We start from the raw sequence: 17,633 nt of genomic DNA on the forward strand, positions 1-17,633 counted from the left end.
GGCAACAAAGTTTCAATTATAACCCCAATAGAAATGGCTGCCGCCACGGAGGGAGCCCCAGGCTTGGCTCCGCTCCAGGCTACAAAGTTTCAATTGTAGAAGGAAAATAAATCCCAGATACCAGGGCCTCTGCTTGGGTTGCCAGGGGGCGTGGCCGGCCTGCAAACCACCACAGGCCCCTCGCTCAGGCCGCCCCACACCTCAAGGGAACCCTACCCTGATCAGGGACACTCTTCAGGGCAAACCAGCTGGCCCCCACCCCTGTACCAGGCCTCTATCCTATCTAATAGAAGAGTAATATGCAGATTGATCATCACTGCAACACACAATATAGCTGCCCCATGTGGTCAAAGATCCTGCCCCCATGTGGACACAAGATGGCCAGCAGGAGAGGGCAGTTGAGAGGCGCCCAGCCTGTAAGGGAGGGCAGTTGAGAAGGACCAGGCCTGCAAGGGAGGGCAGTTGAGAAGTACCAGGCTGCAAGGGAGGACAGTTGGAGGTGATCAACCCTGCAGGAGAGGGCAGTTAGGGGTGACCAGGCCGGCAGAGGAGGGAAGTTGGGGGCAAACAGGCTGGCATGGGAGTGATTAGGGGGTGATCAGGCTGGCAGGCAGAAGTGGTTAGGGGCAATCAGGAAGGCAGGCAGGCAAGCAGTTGGGAGCCAGCAGTCCTGGATTATGAGAGGGATGTCGGACTGCCCGTTTAGGCCCGATCCCACCCTATGGAGGTTTTTTGGATAAGGGTAATATTTATTAGATAATTTAAAATACCTCAGTGCTTTTGAAAAGCAGATTATAAATGAAACCAAAGCTAGGAATATTCTTACATTAAATGTAAGTACTATTTACAGGGAGAAAAATAGCTCGCCTGCTTTCAGAACCTATGTCTTAGGAATATTAAAGTTGACTTAGCTTAATCCACAGGTTTTAACTCCAATGACATTACTGGATGCTATTTTGTTCTTACTGAAGCCTACTCAAGCAGCTTCTATTTCTGCCATGGCCATGCTGCTACACATTTAAAAGCTTTTGGTAGGAAAGGAAAAATGCAAACTGCAGATCTGCTGTTGATTCAGCTACAGTACTAAAATGACTTTGCCCAAATTATTTATTTTACATAACAAGTTTACTTTTCTAAAAGTATATAAACAATAAACAAAGTGAACATTCAATCAGATCTTAACTGCCAAGTATTATCTGTCCTGGAATTGTTCCATTAAGTTCCAGTGTCTATGCATCTTAAATTCAATAATCGTCATCTTCATCAGAGTCCATTACTTTTCTTCTGTTGAACTGGGGAGAGGGAGATTAAACAAGTGTTATTACCTGTTTAATAAAGCACAACTCAGATTTTCTGAGAAGAAATATAACTACTACAGCAAGACATTTTTGTCTGTCTTTAAAACAACTTAGTGTTTTAGATATAAGGGCAGGGGGAACGATGAAACAAGAGCCTTAAAAATTAGACCCCTCAATATATGCAGCCCTGCTCCCCAAACGTCCGTGTGTTACAAAATGGAAATGTCTATGGGCTGTAACATTTTGATACAGTAGATGTATATTCAACACAACATTTAAAATATCAATATTTCTCTTCTGCCATGTATATTTGGGGAAACTTACTTTAACTGTGGTTTTCTTTTCTGTTTGTTGGCTTACTTTTTCAAGGATTTCTATTAAACCTTGTTCTGTTACCTAGGATAACCAAAAAGAAAAACAGTACTTTTTGTAAACAAAGAACTGACCTCAGGAGATTGAATCATTTTAGTCTTTCCGGGTGTGGAGGTAGAGGTCAAAGGGAAGAGAGGTGGGACAGGGAGGTTGAAACTACCAGTTATAACTATAGGCATACCTCGTTTTATTGTGCCTCCCATTATTGCACTTCACAGAACATGTTACATATTTTATAAAATGAAAGGAAGACCCTCCAGCAAAAAGATTATGACTAGCTTTATTGCAGTAGTCTGGAACCGGCCTCGCAATATCTCCGAGGTATACCTGTATTAGTTTAAGTGCCAAATAGAATTTGCTCTGCCAGTCATTTGAGGAGGGGGGAAACATCAATTAACGTCCTCAGAAAAGTCCAAAGTTAACAGGTATTTAAGAACACCTTTATCACACTAGCTGGTTTGGCTCAGTGGATAGAGCCATCAGCCTGCAAACTGAAGGGTCCCGGGTTCAATTCAGGTCAAGGGCACATGACTGGGTTTCGGGTTTGATCCTCAGTAGGGGGTGTGCAAGAGGCAGCCAATCAATGATTCTCTCTCATCATTGTTGTTTCTCTCTCTCCCTCTCCCTTCCTCTCTGAAATCAATAAAAATATTTTTTAAAAAGAACACCTTTATCCCCACTAGCAGACATAGGCAGCCACCTACAACCCTCTATTGTATCAATGATAGACACACACTGACTCTGCTCTTAAGACCCTGAAAAGCTTAAATGCAGCAGACAAGTCACTAAAAAAAGATGAACCAGTCATTGTCTCTTCCACACCTTTCTTAGAGGAAGGGGGTCAGGGTAGGACTGATCCCTGCGGAGGGCTTCCCAGTGCAGACGGGGTGCATCTGCATCCTGAAGGACATTCTTGCAACACACACAACCAGAAATTTTAGCACATCCTCATTTGCAAAACAAGTTTAATGTCTACCTATACTAGTAGTGTATCAGTTTTTATTTCTTAAACTAGAGGCCCGGTGCATGAAATTCGTGCACGGAGGGGGGGGGGCTTGTCCCTCAGCCCAGCCTGCACCCTCTCCAATCTGGGACATCCCTCTCACAATCCAGGACTGCTGGCTCCCAACTGCTCACCTGCCTGCCTTCATGATTGCCCCTAACCGCTTCTGCCTGCCAGCCTGATCACCCCCTAACCACTCCGCTGCCAGCCTGATTGATGCCTAACTGCTCCCCAGCCAGCCTGTTTGCCCCCAACTTCCCTCCTCTGCTGGCCTGGTCACCCCTAACTGCCCTCCCCTGCAGGGTTGATCGCCTCCAACTGCCCTCCCTTGCAGGCCGGGTGCTTCCCAACTGCCCTCTCCTGCTGGCCATCTTGTGACCATCTTGTGTCCACATGGGGGCAGGATCTTTGACCACATGGGGGCAGCTATATTGTGTTGCAGTGATGGTCAATCTGCATATTACTCTTTTATTAGATAGGATAGAGGCCTGGTGCATGGGTGGGGGCTGACTGGTTTGCCCTGAAGGGTGGAGGTTCCCTTGGGGCGTGGGGCAGCCTGAGCGAGGGGCCTGTGGTGGTTTGCAGGCCGGCCACGCCCCCTGGCGACCCAAGAGGAGGCCCTGGTATCTGGGATTTATTTATCTTCTACAATTGAAACTTTGTAGCCTGGAGCAAAGCCAAGCCTGTTGCTCGCTCCGAGGCCGGCAGCGATTTCTGTTGGAGTTAATTCACCTTCTATAATTGAAACTTTGTAGCCTTGAGTGGAGGCTTAGGCCGGCAACAGGAGGCGAGGAAAGCTTGGCTTCTTTTGTTACTGTGGAAACCCTCCCGCTCTCAGTGGCTGTAGCCATCTTGGTTGGGTTATTTGCATATTTGCTCCTGAGTGGCTGGTGGGTGTGGCTTGGCTAGTGGGTGTGGTTTAGGCATAGTCAATTTGCATATTACTCTATTATTAGGTAGGATTGATTTGAGAGAAGAGAGACATCGATTTGTTGTTCCACTTATTTATGTATTCATGGTTGATTCTCGTATGTGCCTTGTCCTGGAATTGAACCCATGGGAATCGAACTGGCATCCTTGGCATTTTGGGACGATGCTCCAAACAACTGACCTACCTGACTTAATTTGTATTATTGAGAATCCCTGTTTCCAGTATGGAAGCAATTTAAGCCAGCTGACCCTAACAGTCATTGGGTCACACAGACACCAACAAGGTTCCACAACGTCAGGAAAGAAAAGCAGCAGAGGATCTTAGGAAAGGCACCTTTAAAAATTCCTTTCTTGAGGCCTGGCCAGTGTGGCTCACTCAGTTGGTCGGGGCATCCTCCCGTGTACCGAAAGGACTCATGTTTGGATAAAGTACACAACAATAGGTAAAACTACCTCAAGGCAGTCCTAAGCTTACCTTCCCATTTAGTTGTCCATATCTTGCCATCTGTATAAGGTAATTCTCTACTCCTTTAGTTTTTTCAGGCTTTACAAGTGCTAAGTTACTTACTAAAAAGAAAAAAAATACAAAAACGTCAAAACTAAATGCATTTATGTTGTAACAAAGCTAAGCACCAACATTTCCAAAGCACTTCACAGACTTACTTATGTCTTGAAATTAGCAAGGTAGAGGTGGCAGGAGGTATTATTACCCTCTTAAAAATGAGGAAACTAAAGTTCAGCCATATCAACCTCAGTCAAGGCCACACAGAAGTAGTGGCAGAGCCAAGATTAAACTTGGTTCCTCGGAGTCTAAGCCCCATGCTTTTTAAAAATATGTATGATTGCCCTCTGGAAAATATGTTCCATATTACTACAGACATAATCAGTATAGATAATCAGTATCTATCTAGACTGCCTATTCTAAGCTAGGGTTCAAGAAGATACTAGTTCATCCAATTGGTTCATTTAATTTATTTTCTACATGGTTTTCTCTTTGGTTTTTAAATATGAAAAATTATTAACTAAAATGGAGAATACAATAAATCTCTCATGCCAAAGAAGGCTAAATGGCAATGGAAAAGATAAAATTAACTTAATTTTTTTTAAATAAAGTTTTTTTTTTTTGTTTTAATGTATTTTTATTGATATCAGAGAGGAAGGGTGAGGGAGAGAGAGATAGAAACATCGATGATGAAAGAGAATCACTGATGGGCTGCTGAAAATCAGGCGTGTGCCCTGACTGGGAATCGAACCATGACCTCCTGGTTCATAGGTCCATGCTCAACCAGCCACGCCAGCCAGGCAAAATTAACTTAAAAAAAGAACTCAGCCTGGCTAGTGTGGTTCAGAGGTTGAGCATCAACCCATGAACCAAGATCTGAACCAAGAGGTCACTGGTTTGACTCCCAGTCAGAGCACAGCCCATGTTGCAGGGCTCCATCCCCAGAAGGAGGCGCGCTGGAGGCAGCTGATTGATGTTTCAATCTCTCTATCCCTCTCCCTCTAAAATCAATAAAAACATATTTTTTTTAAAAAGAACTCCAAAAATAAATAAATAAATAAGCCCCTCAATCTCCTATTACATATGTCAACTACCAGCAACACTTTGTAACTGACTTAAGACTTGTTGGCTATATATTTTACCTAATAAGCACTTGGGAAATTATCTCCTTGATAGGAGAGAACCAAGCAGGTATATTCAATAATTTAAGTCCAGCCCTAACCGGTCTGGCTCAGCGGGTAGAGCGTCGGCCTGCGGACTGAAGGGTCCCAGGTTCAATTCTGGTCAAGGGCATGTACCTTAGTTGTGGGCACATCCCCAGTAGGGAGTGTGCAGGAGGCAGCTGATCGATGTTTCTCTCTCATCGATGTTCCTAACTCTCTATCCCTCTCCCTTCCTCTCTGTAAAAAAATCAAAATATATTTAAAAAATAATAATTTAAGTCCATTTCTTTAGGTTTACAAACAGCACATTTCTTATAAATATCTATATTTTAAGTGTTTATAGGTTAAATAAATATTTAATCTAGAGAGAGCAATAATTTCATATCTCCCCATTCAACTAACCCAAGCCAATTTTATGGAAATAATTTAAAAGAAACTGAAAATGCTTACACCGGGCCCGGGCTGACTGATCCAGAACTTGAGCTAAGATACTGTTTCTCATTTCTGCTTCTCTACAACAAAAACAGGTCAAGCAAAATTAGAACTCAGCTGTCAGCATTCCTACTGAACACACGAAAATGTAACTCACTCAACACGTTTCCCAAGGTGGAAGGTTACTGCATGCCAGAATGCACTATAGTAGGTGCTGTATGGATGGCAACAGCTATTATTACTGAAGAAACCACTCTTGCCCTCAAAAGCCAGCTTTATATTGTGTGGGTGTAAACCTACCAAGTTGAAAGATAAAACCTTACATTTTCATAATTCATGGTGGAGTTTCAGTTCAACCACTATGACTAACATTTATTATGTATTTAGTGTGTAAGAAGTGCTAGAAATTTGTAGTGAGATTTCCAACAATTAAAGGACCAAATGATTAATCCGTGTAATTATCTTAAGTGATGAAGAAGCTGACACCCCCTCGCCGGTGTGGTTCAGTGACTGAGCGTTTACCGATGAACCAGGAGTTCAAGGTTCAATTCCCGATCAGGGCACATGCAGAAGGCAGCCAATCAATGATTCTCTTATCATTGATGTTTCTATCTCTCTCCTTCTCCCTCTCTCTGAAATCAATAAAAACATTTAAAAAAAAACCCACACAATTAAAAGAAAAGAAAAGCTGAGACATCTAGGGAAGCTATAAGGGGATATAGGTAGTTGTGGCCAAGCTAGAACCAAATCCCATATTCCAAGACTCTCAGTTCTACGTTTTTGGGAGAGGAGGGTGAGTGAAATTATAACTCTGCAACTGTCCTTATACTCCTACCTATACAAGTAGAAACTAGTTCATGTTCATAGGACAATGGTTTCAAACTTTAGGTAGCAGCAAATTTTTTTAAGTGAGTCCTTCAAGGAACTTAATACTCAACACAGACAAAAGCAGAAATTCTTTAATTGGGCTGAGGGGGAGCTGGGGCTGGCTGTGCCACTACCTGCCCCCATCGGAGGAGCCCTAGGGTTCATGTAACACAACTTGAAGCCCACTTCCAGGGGCATTTCCTTATTGCACCTGAGTACTTCAATTTAACCCTGCAGTAAACTACTGTTACTATATTTCACTGAATCTAAAATACCACTGATTGTAAGATGGACCACAGCGATATGTACTTCTAAGAACAAAAAACAACAACACCCTAGATGAGGAGTCTAATAAGAGACCCCACACTCAAAGCTCGGGCCTCAAAGAGCAACAACCACATACAAGGTAAACAAGGAATAAGCCTGCCATGCAGAAAGGGACAGCAAGGAAGGATGCATGCATCAAACTTGGCCCTGAGTGGAGGAAGAAAAAAGTTCCTTTGAGAATTTGAACTTCAAGCTTTAGTCGTGCAAGTTTGCTGTCTGAATTCACGCAATCAGGGTGGAGGAAGGGAGTGGGAACCCTAAACATAGAATTTAATTTTAAGATGTCTCAGATTAGAAATGTACCCAAGTGGTAGCAGAAGCAAAAGTAAGTCCTCTGGAAGAATCCAGGACAAGTGATCAATTATGAAAATCACCCCAATTTCAGGTATGTTAAAATGTGAAAAAAGTCCATCTTAGAATCAATGGAATTCACATAGTTTCACTTTCTTTGCACTATCCCAGGTGCTTACCAACTCTTCCCCCACTAAAATAAGCCACGTATGGGCAGGACCCTTCTCTGCCTTGCCTATTTCCAAAGATCCAGCATAGTGCCTGACCTAGAACGGGTGTTCAATAAATATTTGCTGAATGAGTTAAAAGGTGGCATGATGGAGAAAGAGGGAAACGGGGAGTTGTTCAATAAGTATAGAGTTTCAGTTTTGCAAGATGAGAATGTTCTAGAGATCTGTTACACACTAATGAGAATATAACATTATTCTCATACACTTACACTTACTATGGTAAATTTTATCTTATGTATTCTTTTATCACAGTTAGAAAAAAGGTAGCATGATGGGATAACTAACCATTCAATAAACACGCCATGTGCTGGGATAAAATTAACAGTATTTATCCAGCATTTAAATGCAAGGTACTGCATTTAATGTACCTAAATGCAAAGTAATGGACCTCTGTAACCCTCACAACATCCCTATGACGTAGTCCTAGCATTATACTCATTTTAAGGCAACCGCAGTTTAGCAGAGAAACAAACATCAACCAGTAATTGTATTAACAAGGTAGCAAGTGCTGTAATATTCTATACGTTTAAACTCTCTAATTAATAACAAATACCCTGATGATTTAGGAAAAATCACTATTCCAGGAAAAACTTAGATTAACACACAATTAAAATAACTAAAGTAAAAAAGCATTTGGTTAAACCACCCTTCAGGTCTCCAGCCCGTACCTGTGCTTGGCTTCCTGTTGTGCTGCATCGCCAGGATCCTGGAAATATAATTTTATCTTTTAGTTGAGTAATTGCACAGAGGAAAAATACAAATTATTCTGTCCTGTTTCTGAGAACTAAGAGGCTCCTGCAGTGGTAGAGGTCAACTTATTGCCAAATAATTAAAAGCTGGGCCTCCAAGAAGTCAGTGGGATAGTTTCCGCTTATTAAGCCCCAGCCAGTCCGGCCCAGTGCACAGAGCATTGGCCTGGGGACCCAGGGTCCCTGGCTGGATTCCTGTCAAGGGCACCCATCTCGGTTGCAGCCTCTTCCCCAGCCCTTGCAGAAGTCGACCAATGGATGTGTTCCTCTCACACCCAAGTTTCTCTCTTTCCCTCTCTGGTCCTCTCCCTAAAAATCAATGGAAAAAATATCCTCGGGTGAGGATTAACAAAAAAAGGCTGCCTGTTCAATTCCCAATCAGGGCACATAACCTAGGTTGCAGATTTGATCCCCAGTCGGAGCCGAACATCCAAGTTTTTCTCCCCATCCCCTGTCCCGCGCCCCCGCTTTCTCTCGCTCTAAAATCAATAAAATCATGTCCTCGGGTGAGGATTAAAAAATAAATTTAAAAATCAACCAATGCACAAATAAGTGGAATAACAAAATTGATGCTTCTCCCTCTCTAAAATCCGTGAAAAATGTATCAATTAATTTCAATACATGTTTTGATAAGCTTCTAAAGTCACAATCTAATAGAATGTTTTAGAATACAACCAATCATTAGGAAGGGGAGTCCCTGTACAATGAAACCGCATTTTATGGGGTAAAAATAATTTCGGGGGGGGGGGGCGGGGGAGGGAATGTGCTGGATACTGGGGGACGCTGATTCCGATGGCACTTCCTTGGAGACTGCCGCGTTCCATCCCTTACAGTCTCCCCCCTCTTGGTACAGCACAGCCATTACTGGGGTCTTTTATCCACGGGATTCCTGTTTGGTGTCTGGCTCCTCCCCAGACCGTCTCTCCCTCACGGGAGACGGGAGGCTCCCCACTGTCCCCTCGGCACCGGGCACACAGCAGACCTTCCACAAATGCTGGTCGGTTACGTGGGACAGAATTCTGGAAAACAATTCCGCTGGAACCAGCAGTGGAAACAGGCTAGATCCCAAAGCGAAGGACACAGAGACCCGAGGAGCTCAACCTTCTGCTTCGGACCGACGCCGGCCCGGCGAGCCCAACCCTGCCCGAGAGAGGCCCCGAGCCGGACCCACCCGGGAACCCCCCGGGAGAGCACGTGCCGGCTGGCCGCCGAAAGCCCACGCGACGGGGGGGGAGAGGCCCAGGACGGCCTCGGGGGCGGCCGCGGGGTTCTCCGCCCGCGGGCCGAGCACCGGCCGAAGCGCCTAGAGCGGCCGCGCCCTCCACCTCGGGCGAGGGCGGCGCCCCGCAGGAAAAGAGGCCGGACGGGCGGCGGGCGCGCTCACCCCGTGCTTTGCCTGCAGCTCCGCCAGCCTCTGCTTCCGCAGAGCCTCCAGCTCCTCCTCCGCCATGGTGCGACCGTCGGGGCAGAACACACAACCACCCCGCCGCGGCCCGCTCCGAGTTATCTCCTACGGCCCGGCCTGGCGAACGCGGCCCTACCCACTACGCAGGCGCCCGCAACTCCCAGGCATCGCCAATCCAGCCCGGAGCCGCGCCGTCCGACGTAGCCAGGGCGCCTGGAGAGGCCCGATTCCGCGATCGCAGGATCGACGTAGCCAGTGCGCCTGGAGAGGCCCGATTCCGCGATCGCAGGGGGTCGGCATGGGGCGGGGCAGTCGGCGGAACCGGTGCACCTACTGGTAGCCTTCTCTTGCGCGGCCCCACCTCCCCTGCCGGCTGACGCGGTGCACTTGCGGGCATCACGTGGCTAGGGCTTGGCCGCGAGTGAGGTAAGAGCAATCTAAACACAGCAAGCACAATAACAGGCAAAATTTGTTGGTGGCCTATTATGTGTTAAGCTCGTGTTATCTCCATTTATAGATGAAGATCCCGGGCCTTAGAAAGGCTAAGTGGAGTGATGGAAATGGTCTAAGACTGGACTGTGGCCGAAACCGGTTTGGCTCAGTGGATAGAGCGTTGGTCTGCGGACTGAAAGGTCCCAGGTTCGATTCCGGTCAGGGGCATGTTGCCTTGGTTGCGGGCACATCCCTGGTGGGGGGTGTGCAGGAGGCATCCAGCATCCGATCAATGATTCTCTCTCATTGATGTTTCTAACTCTCTCTCCCTCTCCCTTCCTCTCTGTAAAAATCAATAAAATATTTTTTAAAAAAAGCCTAGTTAAAGCAAACTTGGAGGGTGAGACTTGGAAACAGACAGGCTTTTGGCGCGGGGGGACTGTGGGGTGTGATATAAACTTCTGGACATCCACTTCCCCACCAGGGCCTGTCGGAGGCTGTTGGGGTGGGCAGCTGGGGCTGGGTGAACTGCATTGTGGAGGGTTGAGGGGGAGGTTGCGTCTTTGAAGTGGGGGTATTGGTGTGTGTGGAGTAACCTATTACTCATGCAGGTTATACACCAGCTGTTTTTTCAATGGCAAAAATATATAAAATATACCTTTTAAACTATTTTTAATGTATAGTCAGTAGTGTTAAGTACATTCATGTAAATGTTTTTCTTCTAATAAAACTGAATCTCTATACTATACCCATTAAATAATTCCCCAACCTCCTCTCCCCCAACCCTTAATAACCACCATTCTGTTCTCTATCCCTTATGATTTTGGCTACCTCACATAAATAGAACCATAGAATATTTGTCCTTTTGTGATTGGCTTATTTCACTTAGCATGCTGTCCTCAAGATCGGTTCATGGTGTAGCATGTGTTGGAATGTTCTTCCTATTTAAGGCTGAAAAGTATTCCATTATATGTATACTAGAGGTGAACGATTCTTGCACTGGGGGGGGAGGGGGCCTTTGCTAAGCATTTGTCTCACTGGCACTGCACACACTAGGACTGTTCTGAGAGCTAAGACCCTTTTCTGTGGAGTATAGCTGGTGGCACAAGGGCGGAAGGTGGACAGGCATGCACATGTGACTGTAGGTAGAAGCCACTGTCTGAGAGGCAGGTGCTTTTTCCCTTTACCCACCAACACAGAACTTGAAGGTGCTAGTGCAGTGGAGTGGGGCCCTATGCCTTGCATAACCCTGTGCTCCAAACCTGCGAAGACCACAGCCAGGGCCCTGACAGAACGGAGCCATCTAGAAGTCATTCCAACTCCTCACCAGGCCCTAAGCAAAGTAACAGAACAGGTGCCCCCTGGCCCTTCAGAGGCAGTCCCTCCACATATGGACTGTTGGATACACCTTAGGCTCAAATTCCCATACCTCCACCTCAGCTGACCTTTATGTCCCACACAACTTCCATTGAAATCAGCATCTTTTAACATTTTAGATGTTAAAACTCAACAGTCCAGGGACAAGAATGGAGCCTTAACTGAGCATCTCACTTGTAGAGAAACGAAACTCTCTTGGTACCATGTTGCCCACAAAGGGAACACTTGGCTGGGCTCCAGCCTCCCTCTGGGGTGAGCAGTGGAACTTCCCGATGGCCACTTCTCAGCCAAGCAGGGACAGCCAGAGGATTATCTTCTGCACCAAAGCATGCAAGCCTACATACAAGTCAGCACAGCAGAGGTGCAGACAAGCCCAGAGATGCTAAAATAACTGGAAACTACTCTGGTTTAATGAAAAAAGGAAACTCAACTTGAAAATTAGGATTTGTATCTTGCCACAGATTAAATTATTCAATCAACAAACAGTAATCCTAAAATACAGGAAGTAGGATGCAACCCAGGATCTGAGCTGCCTTACAAGAACATCCTCATCCCCTGCCCAGCCCCCAGAACTCCCTAAAGAAAAACAGGCCCCACACCCATCCCTTATACAGACTGATAAGGGAGACTACAGATTTATCACAAGTTGCCAACAGCACTTTATTTTTTCTTTTCAACATCCTGTTCTGCAGCTTCTTTGGCTCTTTTTGCCCGGATGCCAAAGAGCCGGGCATTGGCACGGGCCATTCGAAGACTGGCAAAAGCCTTGAAGTTCTTCTCTTCCTCTGTGATGACCCTGGCTTTCTCCTTCTTGTAGACCTAGAAGGAGCACAGGAGGTCAAAGTCTCGCCTACAGTAAGGCTTGTGACAAGGCTCAGAACCCAAATGTTAGAACCTGGAGAGATCTTGGAGGCCACCAAGGAAGGTATCCTCTGGATTTAGAAAAGGACCCAAACTCAGAGAAGAGGCAGAAGCAACCTCCTTAGACATGAAGGATGGGGTAGTGTGCTGTGCTTGGACACAAAAGATCTGAGCGAAGGAAGGCTTGGGCCCACCTCCTCTCTCCCAGAGTAACCTTAAGGGGCCAGTCACTTGATGGGCAGTTGACAAAAATCACCAAATACGCCATGAGCTTTCCAAACAGCGAGGAGGGAAAATGAACCCAACATGGAAGGATAAAAAGGAGACATGGGTCTCCAAAGTTTCCTCAAAGAGAAGACAAGGCCCTCCCTCTTCAAGGAGCCCATCTGTTAAGAATGCAGGATGCTCAAGGGGGTGGGTGCAGGATGCTCTTGCCGCCTTTTAATCCCTTAAGCCAATCCCCACCCCAAGAAATATTCATTTGAGCATCATCCCAACACCTTTACTTACATTCCGTATGGGCATGACTGGTCCGGTCAGCTGTGTGGCCAATTTGAGTTCTTCAGCCTGTTTACGAATGAGAAGGGAGAATCAACTGGGCTCAGCTCATTGCCCTATGGGCTCCAAACCAGCCCTAGACCTCTCCCTGGGTGACTGTGCCAAGTAATGGCATGTCACCGAATTCCTGTTCTGACAGATACAGGCACATGCAAGAGCACCTATGTCTGTTTCAGAGATGCAGGCAGAGCAACTGTCAACTAGAGCACAAAGCGACTCCCCAACACAACTCCCTGGAAGCCCATTTGGGTGGACACTGTTTACTTTTTTCTAGAATCCTGACCAGACAGCTTGTTTGGTTAGTGTCCTCCCCGACACAGCAGGTTTGCAGGTTAAATCATCAGTCAAGGCACATACAAGAATCAACCATGGCCCTGGTTGATGTGGGTCACTGGTAAAAGCATCGGCCCAAGCAGGTTGGTCAGGAGCATGTGGGAGGCAACCAATCGATGTGTCTCCCTCACATTGATGTCTCTCTCCCCCTCCCTCCCTCTCTTTAAAAAACAAACAAAAAAAATGGAAAAAACCCCAAAACACCTTTAGAAACATTTGTGCTATTTATAAAGCATTTTAGAGCAAAACATTTCCAATGTAAAAAAGCTTCCCAACAAACAGCTTTTGCTATTACCACAAAACAAAGAAAAGCTCGTGTTTGAGGAACATGAGTGAATCTTGGCAGTTCTGATGGGTTAATTTGAGAATTCTTAGAATCTTTCTTCTCATTAACAATTCTTTACCACCCAAACATGAAGACCACGTTTTGGGGGACAAAAGGGCTATAGGCAAATATTTTCCTTTTCACCACAGCTGGACCCAGGGAGACGCCACTTACACCAGAACAAGTCACCCGACCCTGCAAGTCTGCAGTCTCTCAGAGACCCTCCATAACCCTCACCGCCCCACCAGGAGCCTGGGGGGCTGTACTCACAGAACTGTCTCCCTTCTTGGGGGCCGAAGGCTTCCTGGGGAAGAGGATGAGCTTGGAGCGGTACTCCTTCAGCCGCTGCACGTTGGCCTGCAGGGACTCGGTGGACTTGTTCCGCCGCCTCGGATCCACCGAGATCCCAATGGTCCGGGCCACCTTTTTGTGGATGCCAGCCACCTGCCCGCGGAGACAGACACCAGTGAAGTCCCAAGAGTCTCTAATCCCCATACCCTCATGAAAGGGCTCAGTCATCAGATGGAAAAGGGTTCAAGTGTACTTTCATCAAGGCAGTACAGCGATTCCGGAGAATGTCATCATTTGACTGTGAGCCCAAGAGGCAAACCTTATTTGGCTCTAATAATGCGTTTTTTCGGATACTCACCCGTAACTCTTCCAAGCTGAAGCCCCTGCCGGCTCGCACTTTGGTGTGGTACCTCACGGTGGGGCATCTCACTATGGGTCTGATGGGTCCGGACGCAGGGCGAGGGGCGATGCGGCGCGCTTTGGCTTGCCGGGCCTTGCGTCTGACCAGACAGAAGCCAGGCGGCAGTTACCACACCCTAAGGCCGATCTTCCCACTCGGGCGTCTGCAATCCCGCACCACAGCGGGGACGTGGAAAACGCAGACAACGCCGCCCATCTGCGACCCCAAGCCCAAAGCCGCCCCCAATCACATCATTACAACGTCGGCTTTAACGTGGAGCTTCAAGAGTCGCGCGGTTATCACATGGTTATAGGGTTCAAGTGCACTTGCACCCTAAGGCTACAGCGATATCGGACACCGCCGTCACTTGGCTGAGCACTCCACTCACCTGCGGATCTTCCGCGCCGGCTGGTTAAACCACGTGGCAACGCGCCGCTGCCAGTCCTTGTGGAAGTGGGGCTTTAGGATCATGCCATTTCGGCTGGGCGCCATGGCTGCTGCCTACGGGCCTACGGAGAAAAGCGAGTCACGGCCCGAGCTCCGGGCGGACGGCGCGCCCACAGAGCCGGGCTACAGCCCGTCGCCGCCGTCTGTGGCGTGGCCCTACGCCGATGACAGCGGATGGAGCCGGATGGCAACCGATGGCCCCCACCAGCCGTGGCTTTACACGTACCCACCTTCTCCGAAGGAGAACGGCCGGCGGAAAGAAAGCGGCGCCGCAAAGCACCCCGGGATGGCAGTGAGCCCGGCCAATCAGAAGCGATGGCGCGTCCTAACCAATCAGAGCCGGGAATACGGAAGTGATGTCACACACTCCCAGTCGCCCTCGCGGCCCCTGGAGAGTCTAGGCGCACATCCCACGCTGGGAGACTGCCACGACTACGTGGGTTCTGCGAACTCCTTGCAGCGCCCGGCCTTTCCAGCCTCCACCCTTACGGAATTCGCTACGTTTCCCCAACACATAAGGCAGCTTCTGTAAGCGGGGCAGCCACTACTTCACATGCATTTAATCGTACAACTTCCTTTGTTCGTCGGAGGGATCGGGTAACTTCTCTGAAATAGGGCAGCAGGTGGTGGCACCAGGAAACCACGTGGCCGACTGCCTCCTTCACAGAGACAGACATCAAAAACATTAGGTAGCCAGGCATACATCTGTAACCTGTGCCCTGCGCGTCTCCTGTTCTCCAGGACGAGTATGGGAACTCAACACTCCACTGCTATCTATGGGCCTTACCATCCCAGTAACCCTCTTTCTTTCCCACCCTCACCCCAATTACCAGTCTTCCTCCTAGCAAAACTTAGTATTTTTAAAATATCATGACACAAAACGAGAAATTTGGAGGCCTGTGCCCTGCACTGAGTAAACAGGTTGCTGATAAAGTTTTCTTCTCTGTTGGGATAGCCTCGGGTGTTAGAAAAATCAGGTTTGGGGCTCACTGAGGAATTACTATGATCAGGAAGACAATATGTGTTAACAGATGAGGAACAATCTATTCAGACAAATATACTGAGGCTACATGGGAAGTTCAAACCCAGACTGCCATTTAATAGTTATGTGTTTAATATGACTAAGGGCAATTTTGCTTAAATTTTATCAGGCCCCTTTCAATGAGCTCACCATGGACCAAGATACCTTGCTTTGTAATATCAAATATTCCTATCTCCATTCCCAATTTCTCTTCTAGACAGACCCAGAGACTCATGCAGCTTCATCTGCCCTAACCCTCACCTTCACCTGAGCTCCAGCTGCACCTGGTTATGAAGTTGTCAGGGTCACTGGATGGGGGTGAGAGGTCTGAAGTTGCAAACTGCTCAGAATATAGTGGTTTAATAAGGTGAAGTTATCATTTGAGGACCTCACTCTACTGCACATAACCACGTTAAACATATCCAATTTTTCTTTATTTTTAAATATTTTTTATTGATTTCAGAGAGGAAGGGAGAGGGAGAGAGACAGAACATCAATGATGGGAATCATTCATTGGCTGCCTCCTGCATGCCCTCAACTGAGGATCAAGCTCACAACCCCAGCATATGCCCTGACCAGGAATTGAACTGTGACTTCTGTTTCATAGGGCAAAAGCACTGAGCTACACCAGCCGGGGTAGAATCCAATTTTTCACACTTGAATACTCCATACTTCCTTCGAAAAGTATGCAAAATATCGAGCCAAAAAAAGTTCTGATAGGAAAGTTTTGCTGAAAACATACTCAGCTTTCCCACTGGGAAAGGTTAACCCTTTGCACTCGCTTGCTTTTTCCTCAAGCTGCTACCGATGCTAACCGTGTCGAGTCACACTTGACATCCGAGTGCAAAAGGTTAAAGAAGTGAACTGTCATGCAGGAATCCTTCTGATACAAAAACTTAACTGGCTCAAGGGTTTTACCTTTAACTGTAGTGACAGCCCATCCCTTGGCACAGCCTGTGGACAAAAAAGGGCTAATGCCCCTGGAAGCAGCATTCAACTAAGGGGGCCAGATTCCTAGGTATGTACCCTTGGAGGTGTGAGAGTATACCCTGCACACTCAGTATTTCCTTGCAAGACTGAGCCCCAATTACTCATGGCAGTGCCTGCTCATTGCATACCTGCACCTGACTGGCCTCCTCCATCTGGTGCTTTGAGGGTCAGCCTCAAAGAAATCTAACACAGCAATAGCTTCTGGAACCCTTTCTGACTCACAGTCTTGGTTTATTTTTAAAGTTAGTATCATAGCCCTAGCTGCTTTGGCTCAATGGATAGAGTGTCGGCCTGTGGACTGGAGTGTCCGGGGTTTGATTCCAGTCAAGGGCACAATCAATAAAAGTTTAAATACATTTTTATTGATTAAATATGTTTTTATTGATTTCAGAGAGGAAGGGGGACAGAGAGAGAAACATCAACGATGAGAGAGATTCATGGGTCGGCTGCCTCTTGCACGGCCCCCTACTGGGGATGAGCCCGCAACCTGGGCATGTGCCCTTGACTGGAATCAAATCCCGGACCCTCCAGTCCGGAAGGCCGATGCTCTATCCACTGAGCCAAACCAGCTAGGACAATAAAAGTTAAAAAAAAATAATAATAGAATTAGTATCATAGCAGCAAAGTGATTTGACAGTGGGGGAAAAAAGTCCTATCTCTATAGCATTTTGCAAAACTTAGCACGTTAATTTTGTCATATCAATTTGGGCTGATGGCTAAATTAGGCAAAGCAATAGCCTAATAACCACAACAGGATAGCCCAGCTGGCGTAGTTCAGTGGTTGAGCATCGACCTATGAACCAGGTCACAGTTCGATTCCCAGTCAGGGCACAGGCCCGGGTTGTGGGCTCAGTCCCCAGTGTGGGGCGTGCAGGAGGCAGCTGATCAATGATTCTCTCTCATCATTGATGTTTCTACTTCTCTCCCTCTCCCTTCCTCTCTGAAATCAATAAAAAATATATTTTTAAAAAAGAACAGGATAATGTTACACTGCTTCATCACAGAACTCATCACCATTCAGTCTGTCAA

At 46.9% G+C, this 17,633-nt stretch overlaps 2 protein-coding genes and 1 non-coding gene across 3 annotated transcripts; all 3 read right to left on the reverse strand.

Annotated features, from left to right (window-relative positions):
* Positions 1 to 1,089: 1,089 nt before the first annotated feature.
* Positions 1,090 to 9,715, reverse strand: PDCD5 (programmed cell death 5). Its single transcript, XM_008139772.3, has 6 exons — positions 9,549 to 9,715; positions 8,084 to 8,121; positions 5,719 to 5,780; positions 4,079 to 4,170; positions 1,623 to 1,694; positions 1,090 to 1,292 (listed from the first exon to the last, which is right to left on the reverse strand). Exons 1-6 carry the CDS (start codon positions 9,612 to 9,614, stop codon positions 1,245 to 1,247), a joined length of 378 nt encoding a protein of 125 aa, XP_008137994.1. The 5' UTR covers positions 9,615 to 9,715; the 3' UTR covers positions 1,090 to 1,244.
* Positions 9,716 to 12,011: 2,296 nt separating this feature from the next.
* Positions 12,012 to 14,900, reverse strand: RPL13 (ribosomal protein L13). Its single transcript, XM_008139769.3, has 6 exons — positions 14,824 to 14,900; positions 14,535 to 14,655; positions 14,105 to 14,246; positions 13,726 to 13,899; positions 12,750 to 12,806; positions 12,012 to 12,197 (listed from the first exon to the last, which is right to left on the reverse strand). The coding sequence occupies exons 2-6, from the start codon at positions 14,636 to 14,638 to the stop codon at positions 12,039 to 12,041; spliced, it is 636 nt and encodes a 211-aa protein (XP_008137991.1). The 5' UTR covers positions 14,639 to 14,655; positions 14,824 to 14,900; the 3' UTR covers positions 12,012 to 12,038.
* On the reverse strand, positions 13,956 to 14,039 carry LOC114230987 (small nucleolar RNA MBII-202). Its single transcript, XR_003616978.1, has one exon. It is a non-coding gene; the product is annotated as a small nucleolar RNA MBII-202 (small nucleolar RNA).
* Positions 14,901 to 17,633: the final 2,733 nt, after the last annotated feature.

The sequence above is a fragment of the Eptesicus fuscus genome, chromosome 21 (genome assembly GCF_027574615.1).
Source record: "Eptesicus fuscus isolate TK198812 chromosome 21, DD_ASM_mEF_20220401, whole genome shotgun sequence".
In the NCBI taxonomy this organism is placed as follows: domain Eukaryota; kingdom Metazoa; phylum Chordata; class Mammalia; order Chiroptera; family Vespertilionidae; genus Eptesicus; species Eptesicus fuscus.

Bases quoted from the DNA above. Each gene is read 5' to 3' on its own strand.
- PDCD5 (XM_008139772.3), bottom strand. From the start codon at position 9,614: ATGGCGGAGGAGGAGCTGGAGGCTCTGCGGAAGCAGAGGCTGGCGGAG. The intron at 1,695-4,078 runs GTAAGCTTAGGA...TGGTTATCCTAG, and splicing joins ATGGACAACTAAATGGGAAG to GTAACAGAACAAGGTTTAAT. The intron at 1,293-1,622 runs GTAAGTTTCCCC...CCCTCTCCCCAG, and splicing joins AAAAGAAAACCACAGTTAAA to TTCAACAGAAGAAAAGTAAT.
- RPL13 (XM_008139769.3), bottom strand. From the start codon at position 14,638: ATGGCGCCCAGCCGAAATGGCATGATCCTAAAGCCCCACTTCCACAAG. The intron at 14,247-14,534 runs GTGAGTGGAGTG...CTGTCTGGTCAG, and splicing joins CCGGCGCGGAAGATCCGCAG to ACGCAAGGCCCGGCAAGCCA. The intron at 13,900-14,104 runs GTGAGTATCCGA...CTCCGCGGGCAG, and splicing joins TCAGCTTGGAAGAGTTACGG to GTGGCTGGCATCCACAAAAA.